Source organism: Gambusia affinis, linkage group LG01 (genome assembly GCF_019740435.1).
Source record: "Gambusia affinis linkage group LG01, SWU_Gaff_1.0, whole genome shotgun sequence".
Lineage (NCBI taxonomy): Eukaryota > Metazoa > Chordata > Actinopteri > Cyprinodontiformes > Poeciliidae > Gambusia > Gambusia affinis.
This window is the reverse complement of record NC_057868.1, coordinates 28,096,945-28,120,801: the sequence shown is the minus strand read 5'-3', so window position 1 is coordinate 28,120,801 and position 23,857 is coordinate 28,096,945. Positions and strand designations below refer to the sequence as shown.

Genomic DNA, 23,857 nt, shown 5'->3' with positions numbered 1-23,857 from the left:
TATGTTCTCAGTACGGCGACACGTTGTCGTGCGACCCGATCGCTTCAACCGTCTTTCCGGTCAACGCTCCCGAGGCTACGCAACTGAATCCAACAGAGAACAGACACGCGCAGCTTCCTCTGTGACGTAACAGTCAGCGTCGTCACAACATTCGATCACTGAAATCCAAAAGTTCACAGACCGTCATTTGAACACAGTTCAAACTGTGCAAGGATGTTTAGTTCTGTCACAGTCATTCTGAGCTAAAGGCATGGAAGGATGTTTAGTTCTGACAAAATTATTTTGAGCCAAATGGATGCAAGGATGTTTAGTTCTGACAAGATCCTCTTGAGCAAAAATTCATTCAAATGGAAGGAGCATGCCATTATCCACAGTAAGTTTGACTCATATGTTGTGGAAAATAAATTAGGAGAGGGCAGTTTTGGAAAAGTGATCCGCTGTAGGAACCTTCACACGGATGAGCTTAGGGCCATCAAGGTTCTTAAGCGAAACTCCAATGCAGGCAAAGCTGAACTGAAAGCATTAAAAGCGATAAGACAACTCGATGCTGACAAGACAAACTTGATCAAGTTTTACGAAGGGTTCAATTACAAAGGACACAAGTGCCTTGTTTTTGAATTTCTGAGTAAAAGCTTGTATGACTTTTTCGTAGATAGAAAACTTCTGCCGCTGCACGTGTCTGAAATAAGGGTCATAGCTCAACAGCTGTTAGTGGCTCTGGATGCACTAAAAAGCATCGGCATTGTTCATTGTGATATCAAATCGGACAACGTAATGCTTGTGAACCACGAGTTGCAGCCGTTTAAGGTGAAGCTTATCGACTTTGGCAATGCCATGAGGAGATCCACATTGGAAAGGGTTGAGATGATCCAAGCTCTCGGCTACAGAGCCCCTGAAGTGGTGCTGGGCCTGCCCTTGGAAGAGGGCGTTGACATGTGGGCTCTTGGCTGCGTTCTGGCCCTGGTTTTCATCGGAAGGCACATGTATCCCGTGCAATCTGAATACGAGTTCATCAGAGTGATAACGAAGCTGCACGGTTTCCCAGAGGATGACATTCTCAGGAAAGGGTTGAGGGTGAACACTTTCTTTACTTTCACTCAGGATTCATTTTGGAAACTGAATACGAATGAGGAATATCAAAACTAACGGGAAAAAGGTTGTCAAGCACAGTTGCATTGACAAATATATACAGACTTTTGATGAGTTGCCAAGGTTGCACCCGGGATTGGATGATCCTGTTGAAGAACAAGACACACAGGCCTTCATGAGCCTCCTTAAGCGAATGCTGCATGTCAATCCAGCAAAAAGGATCACCCCAAGTCAAGCTCTTGGCCATCGTTTCATAACTATGTCACATCTTTCATTATAAAAGCAAGGGGTCAGACGTATCTTTGGCCCATGCAAACATGAGAGAGTCGCAGCTCGAGGAAGCAGAGGTTGGAAGGTATAAAACATCCAGTGAAATTCTGTGCAGATTTGGTTCAGCTATTTCGTGCTTTGACCACCAATCTGAAGAGGATTATGAAAATGAGGAATACATATTTTCATTAAAAGCTGGGAGGCAGGACACAGAAAGTCAAACTGACCCAGGATCACAGGGGGAAATGGTACACGGGCTCGAAACATCTCAGAAAGTGGGGGCGGGTTTACACCAATACAAAAAACTCTCATGCAAAAAAGGAAGAATTCTGATCCATGTGAAGCCCCAAATGTCAGCTCAGGAAACACCCACACCTGTCAGGAAACAAATACAAGCAACAAAGCAGCAGAAGTGTGTTTCCAACATCAAACTGCCCAATCCATTCAAATCTGAAGGTAAGGTAGATAAAGCATCACCAGATGTTGTCACCAGTTTACCAGCTCCTTGTGAAGAACCCACAAAATCGGAAAATGAAGAAAAAAAACTTTCCTTCTTAGCTGAGAATTACTTTGACAGTGCTGAGGTAAAATTAAACGAGAACTGCCCTAAGACGATCCTGAGTTTCTTTTCCTGGATATTTGAGTGCTGCAGAGGAAGCGAATGAATCATAAACCTTATGGTTTCATAAATATAAATATCTGTTTGTGATGTATGTTCAGTTGGTGCTATTGAAATTAAAATATAAACGTATTTTATTTATACAGCAGCAACTGAAAAGAAAAGCGATCCAACAAGTATTCATTAAATTAAACTGAATTTAAACTGAATTCAATTTAAATTCAATTTAATTTAAATTAAATTAATTGGGGTACACAACCTGTAGCTAGGCAACAGTTAAACCATCCATTTCCTTTAGGCTCTGCACACATCAATTAACAGCAAAACCTTTAATAAAAATTATTTTTTAAATGAAAAGAAAATCAATTCTGGTTAGGAAAGTAATCAGAATTATATATATATATATATATATATATATATATATATATATATATATATATATATATATATATATATATATATATATATATATATATATATATATATATAATTCCATTGCAAGACAGTAGAGTTCAAGCAGAAATTATAATGAACTTTTTATTAAAGTTTTCTAAACCAGCATGCTCATCACTCTCACTCACTCACTCACTCACTCACTCACTCACTCACTCACTCACTCACTCACTCACTCACTCACTCACTCACTCACTCACTCACTCACTCACTCACTCACTCACTCACTCACATTCTATTTCAACACTTAAGTACAAACAAAAAATGGATAAAAAAATAAAATAAAACACAACCCTGACACCAGAAATGTCTTCCTAAAATTGAATTCACACACAAAATGATTAATATGCTGAAGTTAAATCCAGGGTAATTTAATACTACAGACCAAACACTCATAGGCTGATGGAAATGTTAATGTCATTAACTTATAGATATGAAGAACCAATTCAACTATTACAAAACTTATTTCTTAATTTGTATTCTGAAAGCAGATCAGATATTAAAAATGTCTACTAAACCAGTCAATAATAAAGATGTAAGTTGTGGATTTATTTTCTCTAAATGGTGCAGTAAAGACTGAAATTGTAAAATACAAAAGCAACAAGTTTTATAATTGCTGGCCAGCTTTTGTTATTTTTCCAATGATATTTTGATTATTTTTGGTTAAAAAAAAAGTGTCCTTGAGACCTCCTTCACTTTCACCACATGAAAACTTGTTCAAACTATTTCTAATCAGAATAACAATTTAAATAAGAGAATAAAACGAATACTTTAAGTCTAAATTTGCCAAATGACTTTCATATTAGCAATATACGGTATCTACAAGACTCTTCCTGAGTTCTTTAGTGGGTGAAAGACCAATGACATTTCTACAGCTGAGCTTCAGGCTTCGGTAAAGTTTTAGATGTAACCAAAAAAACAAATGTATAGAACAACGGTGTTGAAAGAAATGAAACACAATGTGACATCTCACAATTTACTTTAAAACAAGTTTGTTAAAATGATTACATTCTCACCACTCCTGAGAAAATTTTACACATTCAAGTCCAGATTGAATGGCACTATTACACATTTAGTCAAGAATAATATTGTATTTAAATGACACCCAAAGACATATTTGTAATGTCAACAGACCTGGAAGGTGATGACAACAAACCTAATTTACTAAAACTAATTGATTAAGTATGAATAAAACTAATAAATCAAATACCCATATACCAAACACCAAACACAAATGACAAGTCAAATATTTGAATAAAGTTTCAAATGTATCTTTTTCTACTGTATTCCTTGATATGTAAATATTGTCTATGTTAATCAAAACCTTCACCTTTAAGAAAAAATAAACCCCTATAAGATTAACTTTCAACCCTCTTTAAATGCAAAAACAGTTTGTCTGCACTTTTACAAACCCATTTAAAATTTATGAATGGTTATACTTATTGACAAGAAAAAAATGTATTTCTTTCAAGTTCTGTGGTTATTCCAACCTGGTTTCAGAGTCTTCAGAACCGGTGCCATGATTACTTCCTAAAAAACAGAAAAGCGATATTGCAAGTGCACTCAGTGTACACTGTGGACTGAGTGCACAGTGTACATAATAAATGAAAATGCATAAATTGTGACATAAAAAGTAAACTACAGTACACAGATAATTTTGACGATTATAAAACCAAAATAACTCTACATTACTTCTTACAGAAAGTGGTGGCACAAGAACATTAATTAATATACAGTTATATATGTTATACTGTATTTTTATAGACTTGAGATATTAATTAATGGTGCAAGAACATTAACTAATAGAGTTATATACATATTGTACTGTATTTTAACAGACTTGGGATCTTAACCCAAACAGATATTTACATTGTGGAATAAACACAAATTTTTGGGGTCAGTAAATCAAATTCAAGTAGATAAACTCCTAATATTTTTCACATACTGTTTAAAATAAAATTAGAAAGTTATGAATCACAGCTAACTAAAAACAACTGATGTCTATTATATTTGGCTAGTTACATCCTCCAGAAATACCTCAGGCTTGAGGTGGTTTTGCGGGTGGAAATGCGTTATAGATCCTTCTGTCATCCCGCAGATGGACATTATTTGTTCTCTTAGTGTAGATTCTAAACTTCTTCTCTTCAAACCGCTCTGGAAGAAGTAAAGATACCTGAAAGAGATATAAACAGCACATGGCAGTTTGTATTGAACCATAAATTAAAAACACTGTGGTGAAAATTCAAATAATCTTGATTCAGAAGAACACGAGTGACAGAAATGAACAAATCAAGAATCTAAAATATTCTGTTTCATTCTCACCTCAGCTCTGTCGATAGGGTTGGCTTCATTTGGCTTTTGCTTTTTGTAGAACCTCACGTGATTTATGGGGTCTTCTTCATTCATTCCATAGTTATACTTGACTAACTAAATATTAAATAAATAGTGTGAGGTTACAAATAATATTTCAGAGATTAAATTGCAAATATTAAAATCAATTTCCTCAGTCAAAAAAAAAAAAAAGATCCTATTTGCATTAAAACTCACTTCCACAACATAATCGTCTGGGTTTCCCCCTTTGAGATGCTCCTCCCACTGATTCTAAACAGAAATTGCATAAAATGTTACAATTTCCAGATTTTTACTTAAAAATCAAACAATATAGCTACAGCTGTAACTATATTGTTACAACTGTAACAGTTGTAATAGCTGGTAGTTACAACGGTTGGTAGCACTGTTTCCTTGAAGCAAGAAAAGAAGGTCCTTGGTTCAATTCCCGGCCCGGGGTCCTTCTGCATGGAGTTTGCATGTTCTCCCTGTGCATGGTGGGTTCTCTCCGGGTTCTCCGGCTTCCTCCCACAGTCCAAAAACATGACTGTCAGGTTAATTGGTCTCTCTAAATTCTCCCTAGATGTGAGTGTTTGTGTACATGGTTGTTTGTCCTGTCTGTCTCAGTGTTGCCTTGGCGACCTGTCCAGGGTCTACCCCGCCTCTCGCCCAGAATGTCAGCTGCAGATAGGCACCAGCACTCCTTCCGACCCCATTCGGGACAAGGGTGTTAGAAAATGGATGGATAGTTACATTGTTACTGAGTATAGTTGAAGTTCTTAGGATACCTTCATTTCGTCCAGACTCTTATCTGATGAAAATTCCCCCAGACACACGTAGAGGTTTCTTTGCATTATCCTTTCCAGTATTTTCCGTGCCTCCTGAAGCCTCACAGAGGAGGAGTTCAATATCTCATAAAATACAGCATCTACAAGGCAAACAGAAAAACACAAAATTGGTCGAAACAAAGAAATAGATTTAAAATCCTCTAAAAATTCAGACTCTAAATACCAGAGAAAATTGTTATTTTTTTCCTCTATTTTTATACAGAAAAAGTATAATTTGAGCAGCTGTCCATAAAAACATTCTTATACACTCACAACTCTGACATTTCCTACATCCCTACACCCCAGTCACCACATTAATTTAAAATTCTCATAAAAAAGTCTGATCTCCAAAACTGATAACAAAATGTTGGGAGGTACTAGAGAAAAAAGGACATCGGAATGGAAGAAAAAATAAAATCTTTCTGTGTTAGAAATGCCATGTTACCTTGTGCTAATTATTCTATGTTGTAAATTAAGTTAGGATACACATGTCCATAACAATGCCGCCTTGCATCTGTCTGAGTGCAAGATCTCTACTGTGTTGCAGAGATGAAGCCACTTGAAACAATGTTTTCTGGACAAACCAGGCTAATTCATATTCTGGAAGGAGTTTTTTCATTACACCCCTAATAAGGTTAATGGCATGAAGCTGTTAACCCTTTGTTTGCTCTGTTTGGTACTGTGCATGAGAAAGGTAAATGTAATAATCATGAAACGCATTCTGTGCTGAACTGACTGAACTTCAGTGAAGTCAGTTTTAAATCCTCGTGGACTGAGAGGATGCTGATCGGGACAGAAGGCACTGCACAGAAATCTATAATAATGTTATGATCTGTTATTCAATATTGAGAAGCCTTTTTATGGAATATTTCTTTTTTAAGGTTATTTGATTAATTTAGTTTCTTGGATGGCTACCTTCTAGCCATCCAAGTTATCTTGTACACAAGATGCTAATGTATCTTGTGTACAAGACAGAGTAGCAAGCAAGGTTTTGTAGAAGGAAAATAAGGGTGGGGGAAATCTAGATTAATATACTTCTGATTATGTTATAGTTACTGTAAGTGTTTTACGTTTCTGTTCATAAATGCTATTAAAATAAGTGCTGAATAAACTGTCAGCATTAAATTATGAATGCTAATGCCAGTTTTACCCACATGGACCTTGTGGATGCAAATTGTTTATAACTTTATTTTTATTTCCGTCCCTTTGATTTTGCACAAGTAAAATAAAGAATACAGGTTTATATTGGTCTTAAATATCCACATTTAATCCAACTAACATACTCTTATGTTTTTCTACATTGTTGTGCAAGTTTACTCACCTGTCAGCTTAGTATATGCCACCATGTCATCAATAGCTTTGGAGAGAGTGCACTTCTTCCTAATGCCCCTCCTAACTTCCTTGCCTTCAATCTTGAAGTGTTTATCTGCTTTCAGAAAAGCATCTGTGATCCTGAAGGAAAAACCCAGCTTGTAATGGTGAGAAAACATTGCATGAAATAAAAGGTAATAAAACAGAAACAGCATCCACTAAGATCCAGCAATGTCAAGGACTCCTTACATCCACTCTATGTTGTTGCCCACTTTGTGCTGGTAGGCTCTTTTGTGCAAAGAGAACCTTGTGTAGAACATGTTGTACAGGTTGAACACCTCCTGTTAACAGTAATGACAGCATGTAGTGGCAAATATTGTAATTTTGAATCTTAATGTTGATAAGATGGAAAAAGAATTAAACAAATCAAACCTTGTCTCTGTAACAGATCTGATTCATCCCATCCACTTTACACACTCTGGCAAATTTAATCAAGCGATGGCAGTCAAAATTGTTCTGTATACCCAATTGATGGCAGTCCCTGACAAATGGCAAGAGGAAAAAAATATTTTCAAAAATTTATGGAATTTAAGACAAGATTGAAATTTTGAGAGGAGAATTAGATCTAAAAATTTACCTAGCAAAATATTCCCACTTATCCACATCAATCTTGTTCCTTGTGTTGGACACAACTTCGTAGAGGAAGGCCTTCTCTTTAGGACGGCCATGGTGTGGCCACTGTTAATAGACAACCACACAAGTATTAATTTTCAAAGTTATATTTTCTGATTCCACAGAAAGAAACAGTGACATAGAAAATACAAATTGTCCTTTGTCAAAAATACATTAATGTTTTTGATACAATGTGGTAGTTTTATACATCATAGTTAATTCCTTCTATTTTTTTTATTTATTTTATGTTTCTTTTTCCAGTTAAACTGTTTTGAGGACGACTTTCCACTTCCCTTGTAAAGAAGTACTTTCTCTAATTTTTCTATATCAGTGCTTTAAAGTTTATCACATTCAAAGACGGTGATGATAAGATGGTGGTAGTGCAACAAATTATACCACACTAACCAAGATCCAGTTGAAGATTATACTCGTATATTTCTAAAGCTGAACAGATGGATACCTTAGCAATCTTTGGAGGATCGATCAGCTCCCTTATAAAGGCCCAGTCCTTTTTAGGCATCAGGGAATCCAATCTATTTTCTTCCACCATATGGTCAAACATTTTTTGAGATGCCTTCTCATGCTGCAAGAAACATAAAATTAGTTACTATAAGAAGAGACAGTCACATTTCAAAAATAAAAAAATGTGTATTGTGAATAAATGAGAATCAGCCTAAGTTTAAAGCAGCTGAAGCAACTTTTACAATTTTTCTTTTTTTTTTTCACATATTTTTTAAAACTTCATTACATCATTATAGTATACTGAATACCTCTGAGTGAAATACCTGAAGAAATGCACAGCTCCTGGTCAAAAACAACCAATCAGAGCCAGAAGGAGTGTGTTAGCACTGTCTATCAACCTCATGTACACATGGCTAAATGTGCCAATGGCAGAGAAACAACTTACCACTCGAGGAAAATCGTTTATTCGACATCATTAGTGGTCATTCAAAGTAGACTAGGATTCACAACAACCTCTGCTATCAGGAAGAAGAAATGGTGTAGCACAGAGCAAGGAGAGAGTGGGGGTATGAGTGGCATACCACATGAGGGTGATTGACAGCACAAAGACCCTCCACCTGGCTCTGATTGGTTATTTCTAATTAGCACTGGGAGAAGACAGACGAGCGTGATTGTTTTCGCTGATTATCTGTCTCATACCAAATTGTCACAGCTTTATCAAATACGTATAAAATCTTTTGTTAAATAAAAGGTAGATACTGCTGCTTTAATTAGACACAGCAGGACACTGTAAATATTTTCCATATTTTTAAATTTAGGCAGATATTCTGGTTCTGATCAGATTTATTTTCACAAGAATCTTTTATAAATTAAATAAGTAATCTTTATGGAGTTGCTGTTAGGATTTTTCAGCAGTACTGGGCATCTGTCCCTACTACTAAAACCCAGAGCTGTTTATATGACCATGGTGTTTCAGTGTTAGATTGACCTGAAGTCCATGGAGAATCTATGAAGTATTGTCAAGAGGAAGATGAGTGACACTAAAACCAACAATACAGATGAACTGAAGGCAACTATCTAAACCTCTACAGAGGTTTTCATTACACCTCCGTAGTAATAATTAATCACAGGCTGATCAACTGCATGCTACACAGCATTAATGCAAAATACTATTTTCAATGATCGTATGTAAATTTACATTTCTGAGACACTGAATTAGTTTTCATTATATGCAAGTTATAATCATAACAATGACCAGAAAAGAAGGGTTGAATAGTCTACTCCACTGTGAGTATTGAATAGATAAATATGACTTTCCCTTTCCAAAATGAGGGACACACAAAATTATTCTCTTTAAGGATATGCAAATATTTTTGACAAGTATTGATGTATCTCATTACATCAGTTTTATTTAGTCTGTTAAGGTACCAGCAGGGACAGCACTGAATGTATTTTTGTTAATCCAGTTGTCAAAAGGACTGGTTTAAGCTTTAAACCAGTCCTTTTGGAAAGTCATATTTGTTCATATTCGTCATATTCAAAGTCATATTCTTACAAACTAGGTAGTCAACTTAAAAACTTTTCATCTTTAAAGCTGGTCAAAAAATAACTGTCATACTCTAACTCCAATTCAAAGAGTGGAGGAAAAATGTAAGCTTTCTTATTCTCAAACCAGTCTGAAAAAATAAACGAGGCAGCAATTCAGTAAAAGGTAAAAATAATTTCTTACGGTCCAGGCATATTTAGGACGTGCTCTGGGTATAAACTTTTGATCAAACATGTGGGAAAATGGTCCATGTCCTGGAAAGAGAGAAATAGAGTAAATGGGATCAGAAGTCTGACTCAAAATGAAAATAAAAATTTTTGAAATTGATCTCTTTCATTCTGGAAACCAGTGATCCACTAATCCGTTTTTATCTTAAAACCTGATTTTGATCAAGTGAAGTTTCTGTTTAGATACATATACAGATAATAAAATCATAATAAAAAAATCACCATATTATTTTATAGATTTTTTCCAAAGTAAATCTAAAATAAATTATAGATTTATTTTCTAACATAAATGCTGATTTTATATAAGTTATTTATTCATATTTTTTTGTATGTATTGATTTGGAAGTAGATTTAGAAGAAGTGGAATACTTCCTTCGTCAAACTCTATAATGTAAAATGACAATAGTCAAAAGTAGCAATAAATATAATTCATTTCCTCATTTGAGGCAAGGAAATAGATTTTGAAGAAGCTGAATAGTTCTTGAAAGTATTGTATATTGAAGAAGCTGAATATTGTGAAACAGTCTTTTTGGGGAATACCTCACCCAGGTCATGACAAAGTCCAGCAATCTGCACACAAAGGATGTCTCTGTCATTAATTTTGAGACGTGGCTGCTTCTCTTTGAGAGTCTGAAGAAGTTCTCCAGCCAAATGTGCCACCCTGTAAGAGCAACAAAAAGATCTCATACAAAATAAAATAAACTTAAAGAAGTAAACTGGTGTAAACTTTCAACAGACAACTAATGTTAGCTCTAAACCAACATAGTAATTAGACATTTATAAAGTTATTTTGAGAAGCACAGATATACTTTTGCAACACACTGTGCAAGTATTCATCTCTTAAAGCCTTTAAGTTAAAGCCATTACCTTAAATTAATTGACAGCAATTAGGTGCAATAAATACAGACATTTACCCAATGCTGTGTTCAAAGCGGTTGTGGGACGCTCCAGGATAAACATAATATAATCCGCCAAGCTGCTTGATGTTTCGAAGTCGCTGAAACTGAGGAGTGTCGATGATTTTGACAAGTGTTGGATGCAGCTCAATGGTGCCATGAACGGGATCATTGAACACCTGAAAAGCAGGTATAGAATCACGTCAACATCACTAATTTAAGAAAAGGACCAAAATAATTAATATCTGTGTGGAACCAACAGAACAGAAACTTGAGTGATAAGTTTCTCCAAAAGTCCTATGAGAAATGAGAATAATGAGAAATCTTATTTACTCATTAATAACTCTTAAAAGCACAGAATATGACAAAGTAGAGTCACAAAAATAGACTTTTAAAATTGAAAAGAGAAAAGAATAAACATCTCTGGGTTTGTAGTGTAATACAAATTTTATATGTAAAACTCATTTACCAATTAATTTGTCTCAATAAAGTTCTCCTTTACAAACTGTCATATTCTTTCTTTACTTTGTATTACTTATGGTATATTTTAAACAGTATAATTATGCAGTATTTTGAATTCCACCAAGTTATTGTCACCATTTTTCTGGCAACAGAGTTGTGAACACAGAGGAACAGAGAACTACATCTCCCTCTAGTGCACACATGTCAAACTAAAGTCCCAGGGGCCAAATCTGACTCGAAGATTTTTCTTAACAGTTCAAGATAAAAGTTGTGTCCTTAGATGTTATTTTGCTAATCAAATTAAAGCAGTTTCTTTTGCTATGCTGTTAAACTACTGTACATCAGTGTGAAAATATATTCAATGTAATATTAAGTACAGAGGTATTTATTAATATTTTAACAGTTTGTTAAAAGATAATTTCATCGAAGCATTCTCCCACATTCGGCCCTTTGAGAAAATTTGAGGACATTTGTGAATGAAGTAAGTTTTTCACATCCGGTCCAGTGGAAACAGTTTTACCTTAGAGACAATGTCTGCCATTGTTTCAGAGGTTTTGCAGGATCAGCAGATGGTCACCAAAACTCTTGAAATGAAGGATCAAATGACTGATGACAAGATGCTGTAAAGAAGGAAAAGATTAAAACAAAGACAGACAGTCCAGTGTGAAACAGATAACATAGCATTTATTAATATATTCTGTTAACAGGACTACATTTAAAGCAAATGCCAAACACAATAAATATTTATTATTTTCTGTTACTCAATGCAATATTACCAGCGCAGCAAGGAAACTTCAGTCACCTCAGAATCTTCAGAATCAAAATTCCAACCTGCTTCAACAACAATTTATAGTGACAGCTGGAGTGTATCCTCCTCCAGGGCTGGATTATTATCTGATGTAAAAGAGGAACACATTCAGAAGGACCGCCTCCAAAAAATATATATTTTTTATAAAAGTTACATACTGCAGATTTAATTCAATTTAGGGGAGGACAGGTCAGCAGGGACGTGGGGTTGAGCTGCTGCTGACTGAAGCATCTGTTGTTAAGTGGTAAAAGGTACAAGGGAAAAGTTAAATCTTGGTAATTTTTTTCCTTAATTCATTAAATGCTAGTGAAATGGAGACAAACAGTAGTCAGTAGCTAAGATAACTGCTAAATGGTTGATAATCTCACAGTCTACCCACCTCTCGGAGAAAAATTGGGTTATAAATTGACACGCTTGCCTTTTTCTCTCTCTCCCACTCTCTATTTTTTTTTTTTTTTTTTTTTGAAAACTTGATTTTATAATTTTTCTTAGCAGCATAGTAACTGCCACAGTCCTTCTTGTCTTTCACTGTCTGCTGCTGAACACCGTCACCGTCAAGTGCGCTAAGCAGGAACGAACCATTTCATGCAGATCCAGGGGGTCCAGGGCAAATATAGATGTGTGTTTTTTGGTCTGAGAATGGGAACATAAAATTTTTACTGCTAAAAACAATCTTCGAAAACACAATATGATTAATTTTGTAATTGAAAGGGCTCCGTTTTTAAATTTTATTTCTATGAACAAAAAAAACTAATAATAAATTGTGGAGGGCCCCCTGTCGGTCAGGGGCCCATAGAATTGTAATAACTTCCCCCCTATAAGGCGCCTTTGTTGCTGCTTGAGACGTGCTGCAATTCCTGACTGATAAATTCCAAGATCTGGAATTGATCTTGTATATGCTTGTATATAAAACAAGCATCAGTTAAATCTCGGTGGTATGTGTGAATTACTTCAGATTACATCTGTTGTTTTATTTCCATTGCCCCATCAGAAAGCGTTAGATTAAGAACATTGATGTGTTCAAAACTAGTTTGCTGGTTTTATTTGCTTGGCAGTAGATGTACAAACATCTATCATTTATGCAACTTTGAGAACATTTGTTAATATCTTTTATTTTAATTTCTCCCTTGCATCTTAAGCTGTTTGCCACACAAACATATGAAGTGTCAAAACTATGGGCAACACCTGGTTTCAATAATCCAGACCAACAAAGGAAGCCTTGAAGCTAAGAATGAAAAACCCGATATTGTACAACAGCTGATGCTTCTTTGTTGTTTTTGATCACCTGGACCAAAACAAACTCGTGCCAAGAATGAAACAAGTTCATCACATCACTGATTGTTGAAAGCCTTTAAATCCAGACAAACTTGTTCTCATTATGTGGTCAATGGATTCCTGTAGAAAAGTAACTTCACACTGAGAGTTGTTTACTTATCACTATCAGAAACAGAGATTTGGAAGGTTTTTATTTCAAAATGGTTGTATCTACCTTGAATTCACAACATGAATGAAGTTCACCCTATAGCTGCATATTAATTGGATCCATTTGTCTTGTAAAATGAATTATCAGCCCACCAGTTTCAATTCCTGAAAAGGAAATATATAGCATCATAACATAAGCACGCCACAGATATATCTGATTGTTTTATGTTAATTGAACAAGCAGATTAAAATGCCCAGCATGATTGGGCTAAAGTCAAACAGTGTGATGGTGATACTGGCATGAACATATCAGATTTCTTTGCAGCTTGTGATTGTAATTCTTAGTGCAATCAGTCACCAAGAATTCACCTGTTTCTCTGCGGCCTTTAGCATGAGTTATGTAAAACAATCAGACAAAACAAGTTGTATCTTTCGTCTTCAGCTTCAGATGACATTTTGTTGTCCTCTCAATTCTGAAGAGTTTATTTCAACATATATTGTTTCTCAAACCTTCACAAGGGTTACATTCAAAATCCACAGCAACCAACATTATCAGTTGTTTTTAAACACAGTCAAGCAAAGATTAGATGAGGCCACAACATGATTTAGTAGAAGGTAAACATTAACAATTAATTAATTGAAAATTATAAAAGGCCTTTAAACTGCCTAATAAATATCTGACAAACAAAACCAATTAAAACAATAAAATAAATATGTATATTGCTAAATTGAACCTTATTTCTCTGAAACAAACCTTGTCTAGCACTGTTTCACTAAATCGTTCTCTTCTACTTTCTATGTTTTGTATAAAAAGCTATTTGCTGGGCTCTTCAATGAACTCAACTTGTAGAAAAATATACTTGTCATGTAACACTCATCTGTTTACTTCTAATGTGCAACAAGGAGCAGCTGTCTCTCTCCATTCACTGAAAGTTAAGTTTAGTCTTGGCTTTCATGAATCTGTTCATGTGAACGTTTGTTTCTTTGGAGCTGCAGCCATCACTGTCCTCGTCTTCATTGTTGGTGCACCAGCTGGGTTTCAGAGGAGTCAGCTCAGGTGTTATGACAACACCGTCCTACAGGTAAGAAGGAAATGTTTGTTAGGAGATTTGCAAGAATGCAAAACATGAGATTTGCAAGAATGCACCAGTATCAATAGAATGTTGTGTAGTTTTACCTTTAAATTAAATGCAAATTTGAACTATTTTTACTTAACCACCCATCTATACCACCATCAGTTTCTGATGCGTTTTGGGTCATGTAGATCTTTCAGGGTGTTCTGGCAGGCTGGCTGCTAAAAGGCCTTTAGTGGCCTTTTACATAGTTATAGGCCTCCCATTATAGCAAATTTTGCTGAGCAATTAATTGTCTCAAAAAATTATTGCAATAAACGCTAATATTGTTTGAAGACCTTTTTACACTGATTTAATGGAAATAACGTAATAATGCATGCGATTTCCTGCCAAAGATCATGTTTTGAAAATGGGCCGACTGTTGGCCGACAGCTCTAAGATGGTGTAGTGTGCGCTGGAAATTACACTAAGGAAATGAGGAAGGGAGGGTCAGTGGAGAGCACTGGAGTTGAGCCTTTTTTCATTCAGGTTGATAGTTTTAATTTATCGTGCGATTAATTGATTTATTGTTTATCACAACAGGCCTAGCTATAGCCCATTTGCTGAATTTTTCTGATTTTCTAAAGAAAAAAAATAATTTTTTGGTTTATGCAATCAAATTTATTACCATTTGAGTTTGTATTTGCTGTAAGAAATGTCTATGGGATGAAAGAAAAGAACCCCATCAATAACGTGCGTTTTTACTGCAAGGATGACCCAACAAAAGCCATAAAAATCAATAAAAACCAGGTAAGGATTTAATGTAAGACCGAATCCACTGTTCCTCTTTCATTATCAGGGCTCCGTAGAACCTTTCTGCTTGCTAACAAGATTAGCCGTTTGATTTAGCCGTGTTGGACCAGGAATCGATCTGAAAGCTTCATTACATTACTCTCCAAAGACAGCAGTTGGACACCTTTGAGTTAAATGTCTAAAATTTTTCTCTCTCTGTTTCCATCTTGAATTTATTACTAAGACTAGACTGTAAAAATAAACTAATGAAAACAATTCACAACTTGCATTTGTTATTGACACAGTTTGGGATATTACTCTTTGATTTAGTCAAACATACAATGTAACGACGACAAAAACCCTCATAAAGATGAACATGTTGTAGTCATACAATCAGTCTCTGTTGTGTTCATCTGTTCATGAAGCCGAAGGCATTTATCAATCTTTTACAATTTTCCAGATTCAGTTTGGTTTTTGGAAATGGAACAAACTCTATCTTCTGTTATGTTGTTTCACGTTTCCCCATCAGACTTCAGACATCTTTTGTAACTGCACTCTCAAATCCATGTGTAGAAATATGTATGTATGTATGTATATATGTTTGTATGCATGTATGTATGTATGTATGTATGTATGTATGTATGTATGTATGTATGTATGTATGTATGTATGTATGTATGTATGTATGTATGTATGTATGTATGTATGTATGTATGTATGTATGTATGTATGTATGTATGTATGTATGTATGTATGTATGTATGTATGTATGTATGGATTGATGGATCCATGCAGCCCACCCTGAAAGCTCTATATGACCCAAAACGCATCAGAATCTGATGATGGTATAGATGGGTGGTTTGGTAAAAATAGTGCAAATTTGCATTTAATTTAAAGGTAAAACTACACAACATTCTATTGGTACTGGCGCATTCTTGCAAATCTCATGTTTTGCATTCTTGCAAATCTCATAACAAACATTTCTTTCTTACCTGTAGGACGGTGATGTCATAGCACCTGAGCTGACTCCTCTGAAACCCAGCTGGTGCACCAACAATGAAGGCGAGGACAGTGATGGCTGCAGCTCCAAAGAAACAAACGTTCACATGAACTGAGTCAAGAAAGCCAAGACTCAACTTAACTTTCAGTGAACGGAGAGAGACAGCTGCCCCTTGTTGCACATTAGAAGTAAACAGATGAGTGTTACATGACAAGTATATTTTTCTACAAGTCGAGTTCGTTGAAGAGCCCAGCAAATAGCTTTTTATACAAAACACAGAAAGTAGAAGAGAACGATTTAGTGAAACAGTCCTAGACAAGGTTTGTTTCAGAAAAATAAGGTTCAATTTAGCAATATACATGTTTATTTTATTGTTTTTAATTGGTTTATTTTGTCAAATATTCATTAGGCAGCTTAAAGGCCTTTTATACTTTTTAACACAGTATCTTCATCAAATTTTACTCAACCTTTAATAACCTCCATCATAGACTGCTACATTTAAAGAAACAGCTCTGCACATTTAAAATGCATTTACATTTTATTTTTATTATTTGAGATGAGGGCGGAACTCCCTTCCTATTTATTTCATGTAGAGTTGTGTTTTGGTCAATCTTTTTGATACAACTTTATTTATTGTTTCTCCAGAAAATATCTTTGCTTGCTCCTCCTCTTTGCCTGACAAAGATTTAAACATTTTAATGTTTACCTTCTACTTAATCATGTTGTGGCCTCATCAGATCTTTGCCTGACTGTGTAAAAACAACTGACAATGTTGGTTGCTGTGGTTTCTTAATGTAAGCCTTGTGAAACCGGAGTAATGCAGCACACGGAGCTTCAAATAAAAGAAAGAATGAGGATCAACATAGGTCGAAAGAAATGACCCGTATTCTATCAATATAAAGCCTAGCCTAGTCTTTTCCAACAGGTCTCGGCTCAAAAAATGTCCTTCTTTTCCGTTCTACCAGTCAGAGTGAGAAGGACCTCGCTACAGCAAACAGAAAGGGGCGGGGACGGACCTTTCCGTCAGTCCCATACCTTATTTGGAAATGTGTCTATTGCATTCCGGAAATGAAGGGGGCGCTGTTTTCATAATCACTAGTATAAATACCTTAAAGACGCGGGGTTAAGAGGAAAGGAAGAAGAAAGAAAGAAGTTTAAGAGGTTCTTCCACTGGTGTTCGGCACACGATCAACAATGCAAAACTCACAAAGTCAACAAAAGGTATTTTTACCTTCTTAAATTTTTTTTACATAGTAAATCAATACGCTTTTCAAGATTAGGTTGAAAATATAATTAACAGCTGTAAACTAGTGAAATTCGTAATTCATTCCCGAAGGCTAATTTTAGCATGTAGCATAGCTAATTATTATCCTGCAGGGCACCTTTAGATAAAAATAGTAAAGTAGATAACATGTTTAGTTGAGAAATGTATTTTATACTCAAACTTTGTTTTTTATTTTTATTATACAGATCCACCTATCCATTTGCAACATTCGGAACGGAGAGGAGATTCTTCCGTATTGCATGAACGATAAATATTGCTGTCCTCTTTGCTCGTAGAGGCTACAGAACCATATAGCACAAACTGCTATGGTTCAACATAATGGTATGTAAAACTACACTTGAAAAATATAAAATATTTTTTTTACATACTTACCAGTTTTCTAGTGTTAACAAATTAAGGTTAGAAGAAACCTAACATAAACATTTATCTGTGTATCATGTTTTATTTCTTCACGGATTAAAATGTGTTCTTCATTCAGTTAAGTTACTTGCATTAGGTTGCATATCAACAAAATTTACTGAAGAGTATAACATGGAAAAATAGTCCTAATTTTAATTAATTATTTTTTTTTATTTTGTCAAAAGTTGCAGAGTAATTGAGTAAATCTATTTAGTTAACACCTGCCCTTTGCTGCTTGAGCAATATCACTTTTACAATTTCAATAAATTTTTTGCAGATTATATATTAGTATCTGGAAGCCATTGTGACTATGAAAATTAATTATTAAATCCTACAAAACGGTAACAATAATGTTAAAGAATCTACAGTGATTAATTAAAACATGCCTTTTTTTTCTACCAATCATTTGTATATTTTCTGATGTGTAAAAACATTTTTCTTTTATGTTAGTAGCTGTTACGTTGTGTCCATGCTCTGTTTTAAGTGGGAATGAACAACGTCTTGTTTAAACATATCTGCAATGTATGTAGATGTTGTCTCACCTCTGTCTTTCATTCTCATACATGTTTGTAATTTTTATGTTGTGAATTATGCCCTTGCTAATTTTTAACTTAAAAACTTTGTATCATCAGAGAAGTCTGTCTTCAGATGTCATCTGGACCATGGACAGAATCTGTTGGCAATGATGTTAAGGTGAGATGTTCTGATGGATCACTTGTGGTTCTTTAGAGCTACAAGATGCTTATTTCCAACCATTCCTGCTTTAAATGTTTATAATCAACACTGTGGGTAAGGCTGTTGTCCTTTACCTCAATTTGATTGTTATAGTAATGACACATTTATTTTCTTCCCCCTTCTTGAATTTTCTCTTAAACACCACAGGGATTGCCTAAACAAGGACTGTCCAACAACTGTGGGATGTTAGTAGTCATGGTAACATCCGCCTCCACCCACCATATTGTTGTATGGTTTCTATAGACGTAATAATCACATTTTTCTCAACAGTTTTCACTACTTTGTGATGGGAGCATCATTTGATTTCAGCGAGGTAAAGAAACAGATGAGAGTCGATAATTTCTGTTGGAGATTTTATTAAATGTGAACCTGTGATGTCCACAGAATGATATGATGACAATATGAAGATGATGGTCTCTCACTCTCTTGAGAAACTTCCTGTGAAGTAAGAACAATAATGGTGCACTGCACCACGTTATGTTACACATATTTCAGTTTTTTAAGAAAACCTTCTATTTGTCCTTTTTAACAGGTCCAGAGAAGAAGAACAAAAGGAGAGAAAGCAGAAAAAAGTTGTTGAGAGGGCAAAATGTGAGGTAAGTTGTAGCTAAAATTCATCACTTTGTAGTTTTAAATCATGTAATTTGTATTATGTCCATTCACAGTGTACCTTTGTTCTGTGCTTATTTTTTTAAGTCTGAAAGAAAATCAGGATAGAAGAATTAAAAGGGTTGAAGCTGTTTTGATATTATTTGGACTTGCATTCATCTTTCACTTAGAACATATCTGTATTTTTACAGACTCTGTGTGCTGATGACCACACCTATGCCAAAGCAGCCAATGCACAAATTGAGGTTCATTTTTTAAATTTACACATAACCAGTAATTTTGATTTGTATATCTTTATGTGCAATTGAGACTAAAACCCTAAATGATTTAAATAAATAATTTTAATTCATTATTTGGACAGCGTTTTTTTTTATACCATTAGAGATGAAAGGATAAGATACTGAGAGAGATAAAGTGTTAATTATTGTTTAATGCTCTTCACCATTCAGGTACAAAGTATAGCACTAATCTTACAGGTAAGATTCATTCATAATCATGTGTGTCAGAGCCATTCTTACTGTATCACAGTCTTGCAATGCACCTGTTTCTGTATTAATTTGTTTTTTTAATTTCCAGATGCCTCTGCATGGATTTGAAGCTGTTGTCCAGGAGGAGTTTCTGACCCCAGGAGACACAGCTGACCTCACCTTGGCATTGACCTGCAGGTCCTTTCAAGCCATTGTGTCTGACCCAGTTTTCAGGAAGAAGACTCACTTTGCTTGGCTGGACGGTGAGGACCTTTGACTGTTTTCACCTAAAACATGTGAAATTAGATTTTAACTACATGAAATCAATTTTTCATTAACAGATCAACTGGGGTAAATTTTCAGTCATTCCAGGCAGAAAACTGGATTCCTTTTGCTGTTGTAACGTGTTCTTCCTGAGAGTTCTCTCCTTATTACTGTGATGGCTCACCTGGACCCTGACCTGAATGTCAACACTGAATTCAAGGACAATATTAGTTGCTTGCCTCAGTCTTTCACACGTCAGTTGTCACACATTGTTTTTTTTTTTTGTTTTTTTTGTGACATGTCATTTTAAATAGTTTCTGCTAAAGAATATTTATCTTTTGACTTGTGCAGGGATCCTTTTTCATAATGTGTTCTTTCGATATTATTTACATTTTTGAAAGTTCCTTTTGTTGTAGCTCAGTTGATTTACATTATTTAGTTTTCATAGAATTGGTGTCGTTTCCACAAAGTTACATTGTGGCTGTAATCTGTTGGAGAGACAGTAGAACCAATAAAGTAGTTGTAAATATATTTTAACAGCGTTAAAAATCGGAAAACCTTGTTTAAACGTTTTAAATGCAAGCCAAGTTAATAACTTGCAATATACAGTGTTTCCTATACATTTTTGAACAATGACTGGAATCGATACAAATTTTCTTTCCAAACCCGACATACAGACAAGTTGTTTATGTTTTAACAGTCAGAATCAACTGTTGGTTTTTTATAATAAAGCAAGCACATACAGAAATATATTGTTCAGTTACAAAGTCATAATACAAACATAACATTAAAGGTATGCTGAGCTGGACTTTCTGAAGGGTGGAGGAGACGAGACCAGTACCGTTAGGCTGGGAGGGAGACGCCTGAGCAGGTGATTGGTTGAGCAGGGGAGATGAAGACAGAGTTAGAAATTACACATTGGTCTAATTTATGCATCTAGTGACTTTATTTAAAAAAGTTTTCATATAGAAAAAAGATGATTCTCTCTGGTGGTTACCAGCTCAGTGTCTACTGCCGGGTCCAAACGCCGAAGATTATTTCTTGTCAAATAAACTTTCTAAAACTTGCTTTCTGTGTGAGTCTTTCCAGGTTGAAGCTACATTTAAAGTTTTAATGAATCACTTTGGGTTTTGCAACAATTGGATACTTAAGGTCTTTATTTTGTGAATCTATTGTAATTGGTAGAATTAATATGGGACTTCTAAATGGAATAGTGGGACACCAGTCAGTTTACTGGTTGAGCTGGAGTCCTTAAAGGAGACATTGTGGTGAACTATGACAACAGCTGAGCCAGGTCACCTGCAGCCAAGAATATTCTAGTTACAGAATCTCACTTGTTAGAAGTTCAGAGGTTCTTTGGGTTGTTTGTAAATTATATTCACAATGTGAATAATAAGAAAAATATTTGGCAAATAAACAACAAAAGTGCACCGTGAATGGATGTACTAAGTTGGCCAAAATTGTCGACTAAATGTTTTACTGACCAAACCTCTTTTCCGTCTAGTTGTTAAATATAATAGCCTTTAACTTATTTATTTAGATTTTAACTTATTTATTTTAAGAGTACCATTCATAACATCAAAATCTATTATTTGAACTTCAGCACCAGCAGGTATTTGTTAATGTCTCTTTTCTGAATCTGTGATGGACTGGTGATCTGTCCAGGGTCAGCAGCCCTCATGACCAACTATAAGGATAATTCATGATAATTAATGGATGGATAAATGTGATCTTAACGTAATGTACATTTGTCTCCAAAATATTGATTTGATTCATGTTTTATGACTTTTCTTTGAGGTATAAGGACAGATAAATACATCGCCATAATGACTCATTGTTGCTTATTTTAGATTGTTTGTTACTAATATAATTTTAAATAAAGATTTAATAAAGATTTTAAAATAAAAAAGGGACATACCACGTGACATATCACGTTTTGTAGCCATTTCTTTACTGTTTAATTTGTATTTTTAATGTTGAAAGTGTTCTTGGGTGTTTTGAAAGGCGTTGTTAAGTAAAATACGTTGTTATTATTATTATAATTATTATGAAACGGTTGGTACAGGAAATAGTGTCACTGGCGCCCCTTTCATTTCCGGAATGAAATAGTCCCATTTCCATATAAGGTATGAGACTGACAGCGGTCCGTCCCCGCCTCTTTCTGTTTACTGCAGCGAGGTGTTGGCTGGGCCTGCCCTTGGAAGAGGGCGTTGACATGTGGACTCTTGGCTGCGTTCTGGCCCTGGTTTTCATCGGAAGGCACATGTATCCCGTGCAATCTGAATACGAGTTCATCAGAGTGATAACAAAGCTGCACGGTTTTTCCCAGAGGACGACATTCTCAGGAAAGAGTTGAGGGTGAACACTTTCTTTACTTTCACTCAGGATTCATTTTGGAAACTGAATACGAATGAGGAATATCAAAAACTAACGGGGAAAAAGGTTGCAAAGCACAGTTGCATTGACAAATATATACAGACTTTTGATGAGTTGCCAAGGTTGCACCCGGGACTGGATGATCCTGTTGAAGAACAAGACACACAGGCCTTCATGAGCCTCCTTAAGCGAATGCTGCATGTCAATCCAGCAAAAAGGATCACCCCAAGTCAAGCTCTTGGCCATCGTTTCATAACTATGTCACATCTTTCGTATAAAAGCAAGGGGCCGTACGTATCTTTGGCCCATGCAAACATGAGAGAGTCGCAGCTCGAGGAAGCAGAGGTTGGAAGGTATAAAACATCCAGTGAAATTCTGTGCAGATTTGGTTCAGCTATTTCGTGCTTTGACCACCAACCTGAAGAGGATTATGAAAATGAGGAATACATATTTTCATTAAAAGCTGGGAGGCAGGACACAGAAAGTCAAACTGACCCAGGATCACAGGGGGAAATACACGGGCTCGAAACATCTCAGAAAGTGGTGGCAGGTTTACGCCAATACTAAAAACTCTCATGTAAAAAAGGAAGAATTCTGATCCATGTGAAGCCCCAAATGTCAGCCTAGGAAACACCCACACCTGTCAGGAAACAAATACAAGCAACAAAGCAGCAGAAGTGTGTTTCCAACATCAAACTGCCCAATCCATTCAAATCTGAAGGTAAGGTAGATAAAGCATCACCAGATGTTGTCACCAGTTTACCAGCTCCTTGTGACGAACCCACAAAATCGGAAAATGAAGAAAAAAAACTTTCCTTCTTAGCTGAGAATTACTTTGACAGTGCTGAGGTAAAATTAAAGGAGAACTGCCCTAAGACGATCAAGAGTTTCTTTTCCTGGATATTTGAGTGCTGCACAGGAAGCGAATGAATCATACACCTTATGGTTTCATAAATATAAATATCTGTTTGTGATGTATGTTCAGTTGGTGCTATTGAAATAAAATATAAACTTATTTTATTTATACAGCAGCAACTGAAAAGAAAAGCGATCCAACAGGTATTCATTAAATTAAACTGAATTTAAACTGAATTCAATTTAAATTCAATTTAATTTAAATTAAATTAATTGGGGTACACAACCTGTAGCTAGGCAACAGTTAAACCATCCATTTCCTTTAGGCTCTGCACACATCAATTAACACCAAAACTTTTAATAAAAATTATTTTTAAAATGAAAAGAAAATCAATTCTGGTTAGGAAAGTAATCAGAATTATATATATATATAATTCCATTGCAAGACAGTAGAGTTCAAGCAGAAATTATAATGAACTTTTTATTAAAGTTTTCTAAACCAGCATGCTCATCACTCACTCACTCACTCACTCACTCACTCACTCACTCACTCACTCACTCACTCACTCACTCACTCACTCACTCACTCACTCACTCACTCACTCACTCACTCACTCACTCACTCACTCAC

At 35.4% G+C, this 23,857-nt stretch overlaps 1 protein-coding gene and 1 long non-coding RNA gene across 2 annotated transcripts; one reads left to right on the top strand and one right to left on the bottom strand.

Moving 5' to 3' along the window:
• Positions 1-2,636: 2,636 nt before the first annotated feature.
• LOC122838310 (deoxynucleoside triphosphate triphosphohydrolase SAMHD1-like) lies at positions 2,637-12,059 on the bottom strand. Its single transcript, XM_044128868.1, has 15 exons — positions 11,939-12,059; positions 11,683-11,782; positions 10,719-10,879; positions 10,350-10,465; positions 9,761-9,831; positions 8,030-8,152; positions 7,535-7,635; positions 7,330-7,438; positions 7,147-7,238; positions 6,908-7,038; positions 5,548-5,687; positions 4,979-5,032; positions 4,754-4,858; positions 4,469-4,604; positions 2,637-3,961 (listed from the first exon to the last, which is right to left on the bottom strand). Exons 2-14 carry the CDS (start codon positions 11,701-11,703, stop codon positions 4,470-4,472), a joined length of 1,359 nt encoding a protein of 452 aa, XP_043984803.1. The 5' UTR covers positions 11,704-11,782; positions 11,939-12,059; the 3' UTR covers positions 2,637-3,961; position 4,469.
• A 5,325-nt stretch (positions 12,060-17,384) lies between these two features.
• On the top strand, positions 17,385-18,969 carry LOC122838348. The gene is made up of 5 exons (XR_006371883.1): positions 17,385-17,457; positions 17,707-17,842; positions 18,553-18,613; positions 18,803-18,853; positions 18,926-18,969. It is a non-coding gene; the product is annotated as an uncharacterized LOC122838348 (long non-coding RNA).
• The last annotated feature ends 4,888 nt before the right edge of the window (positions 18,970-23,857 follow it).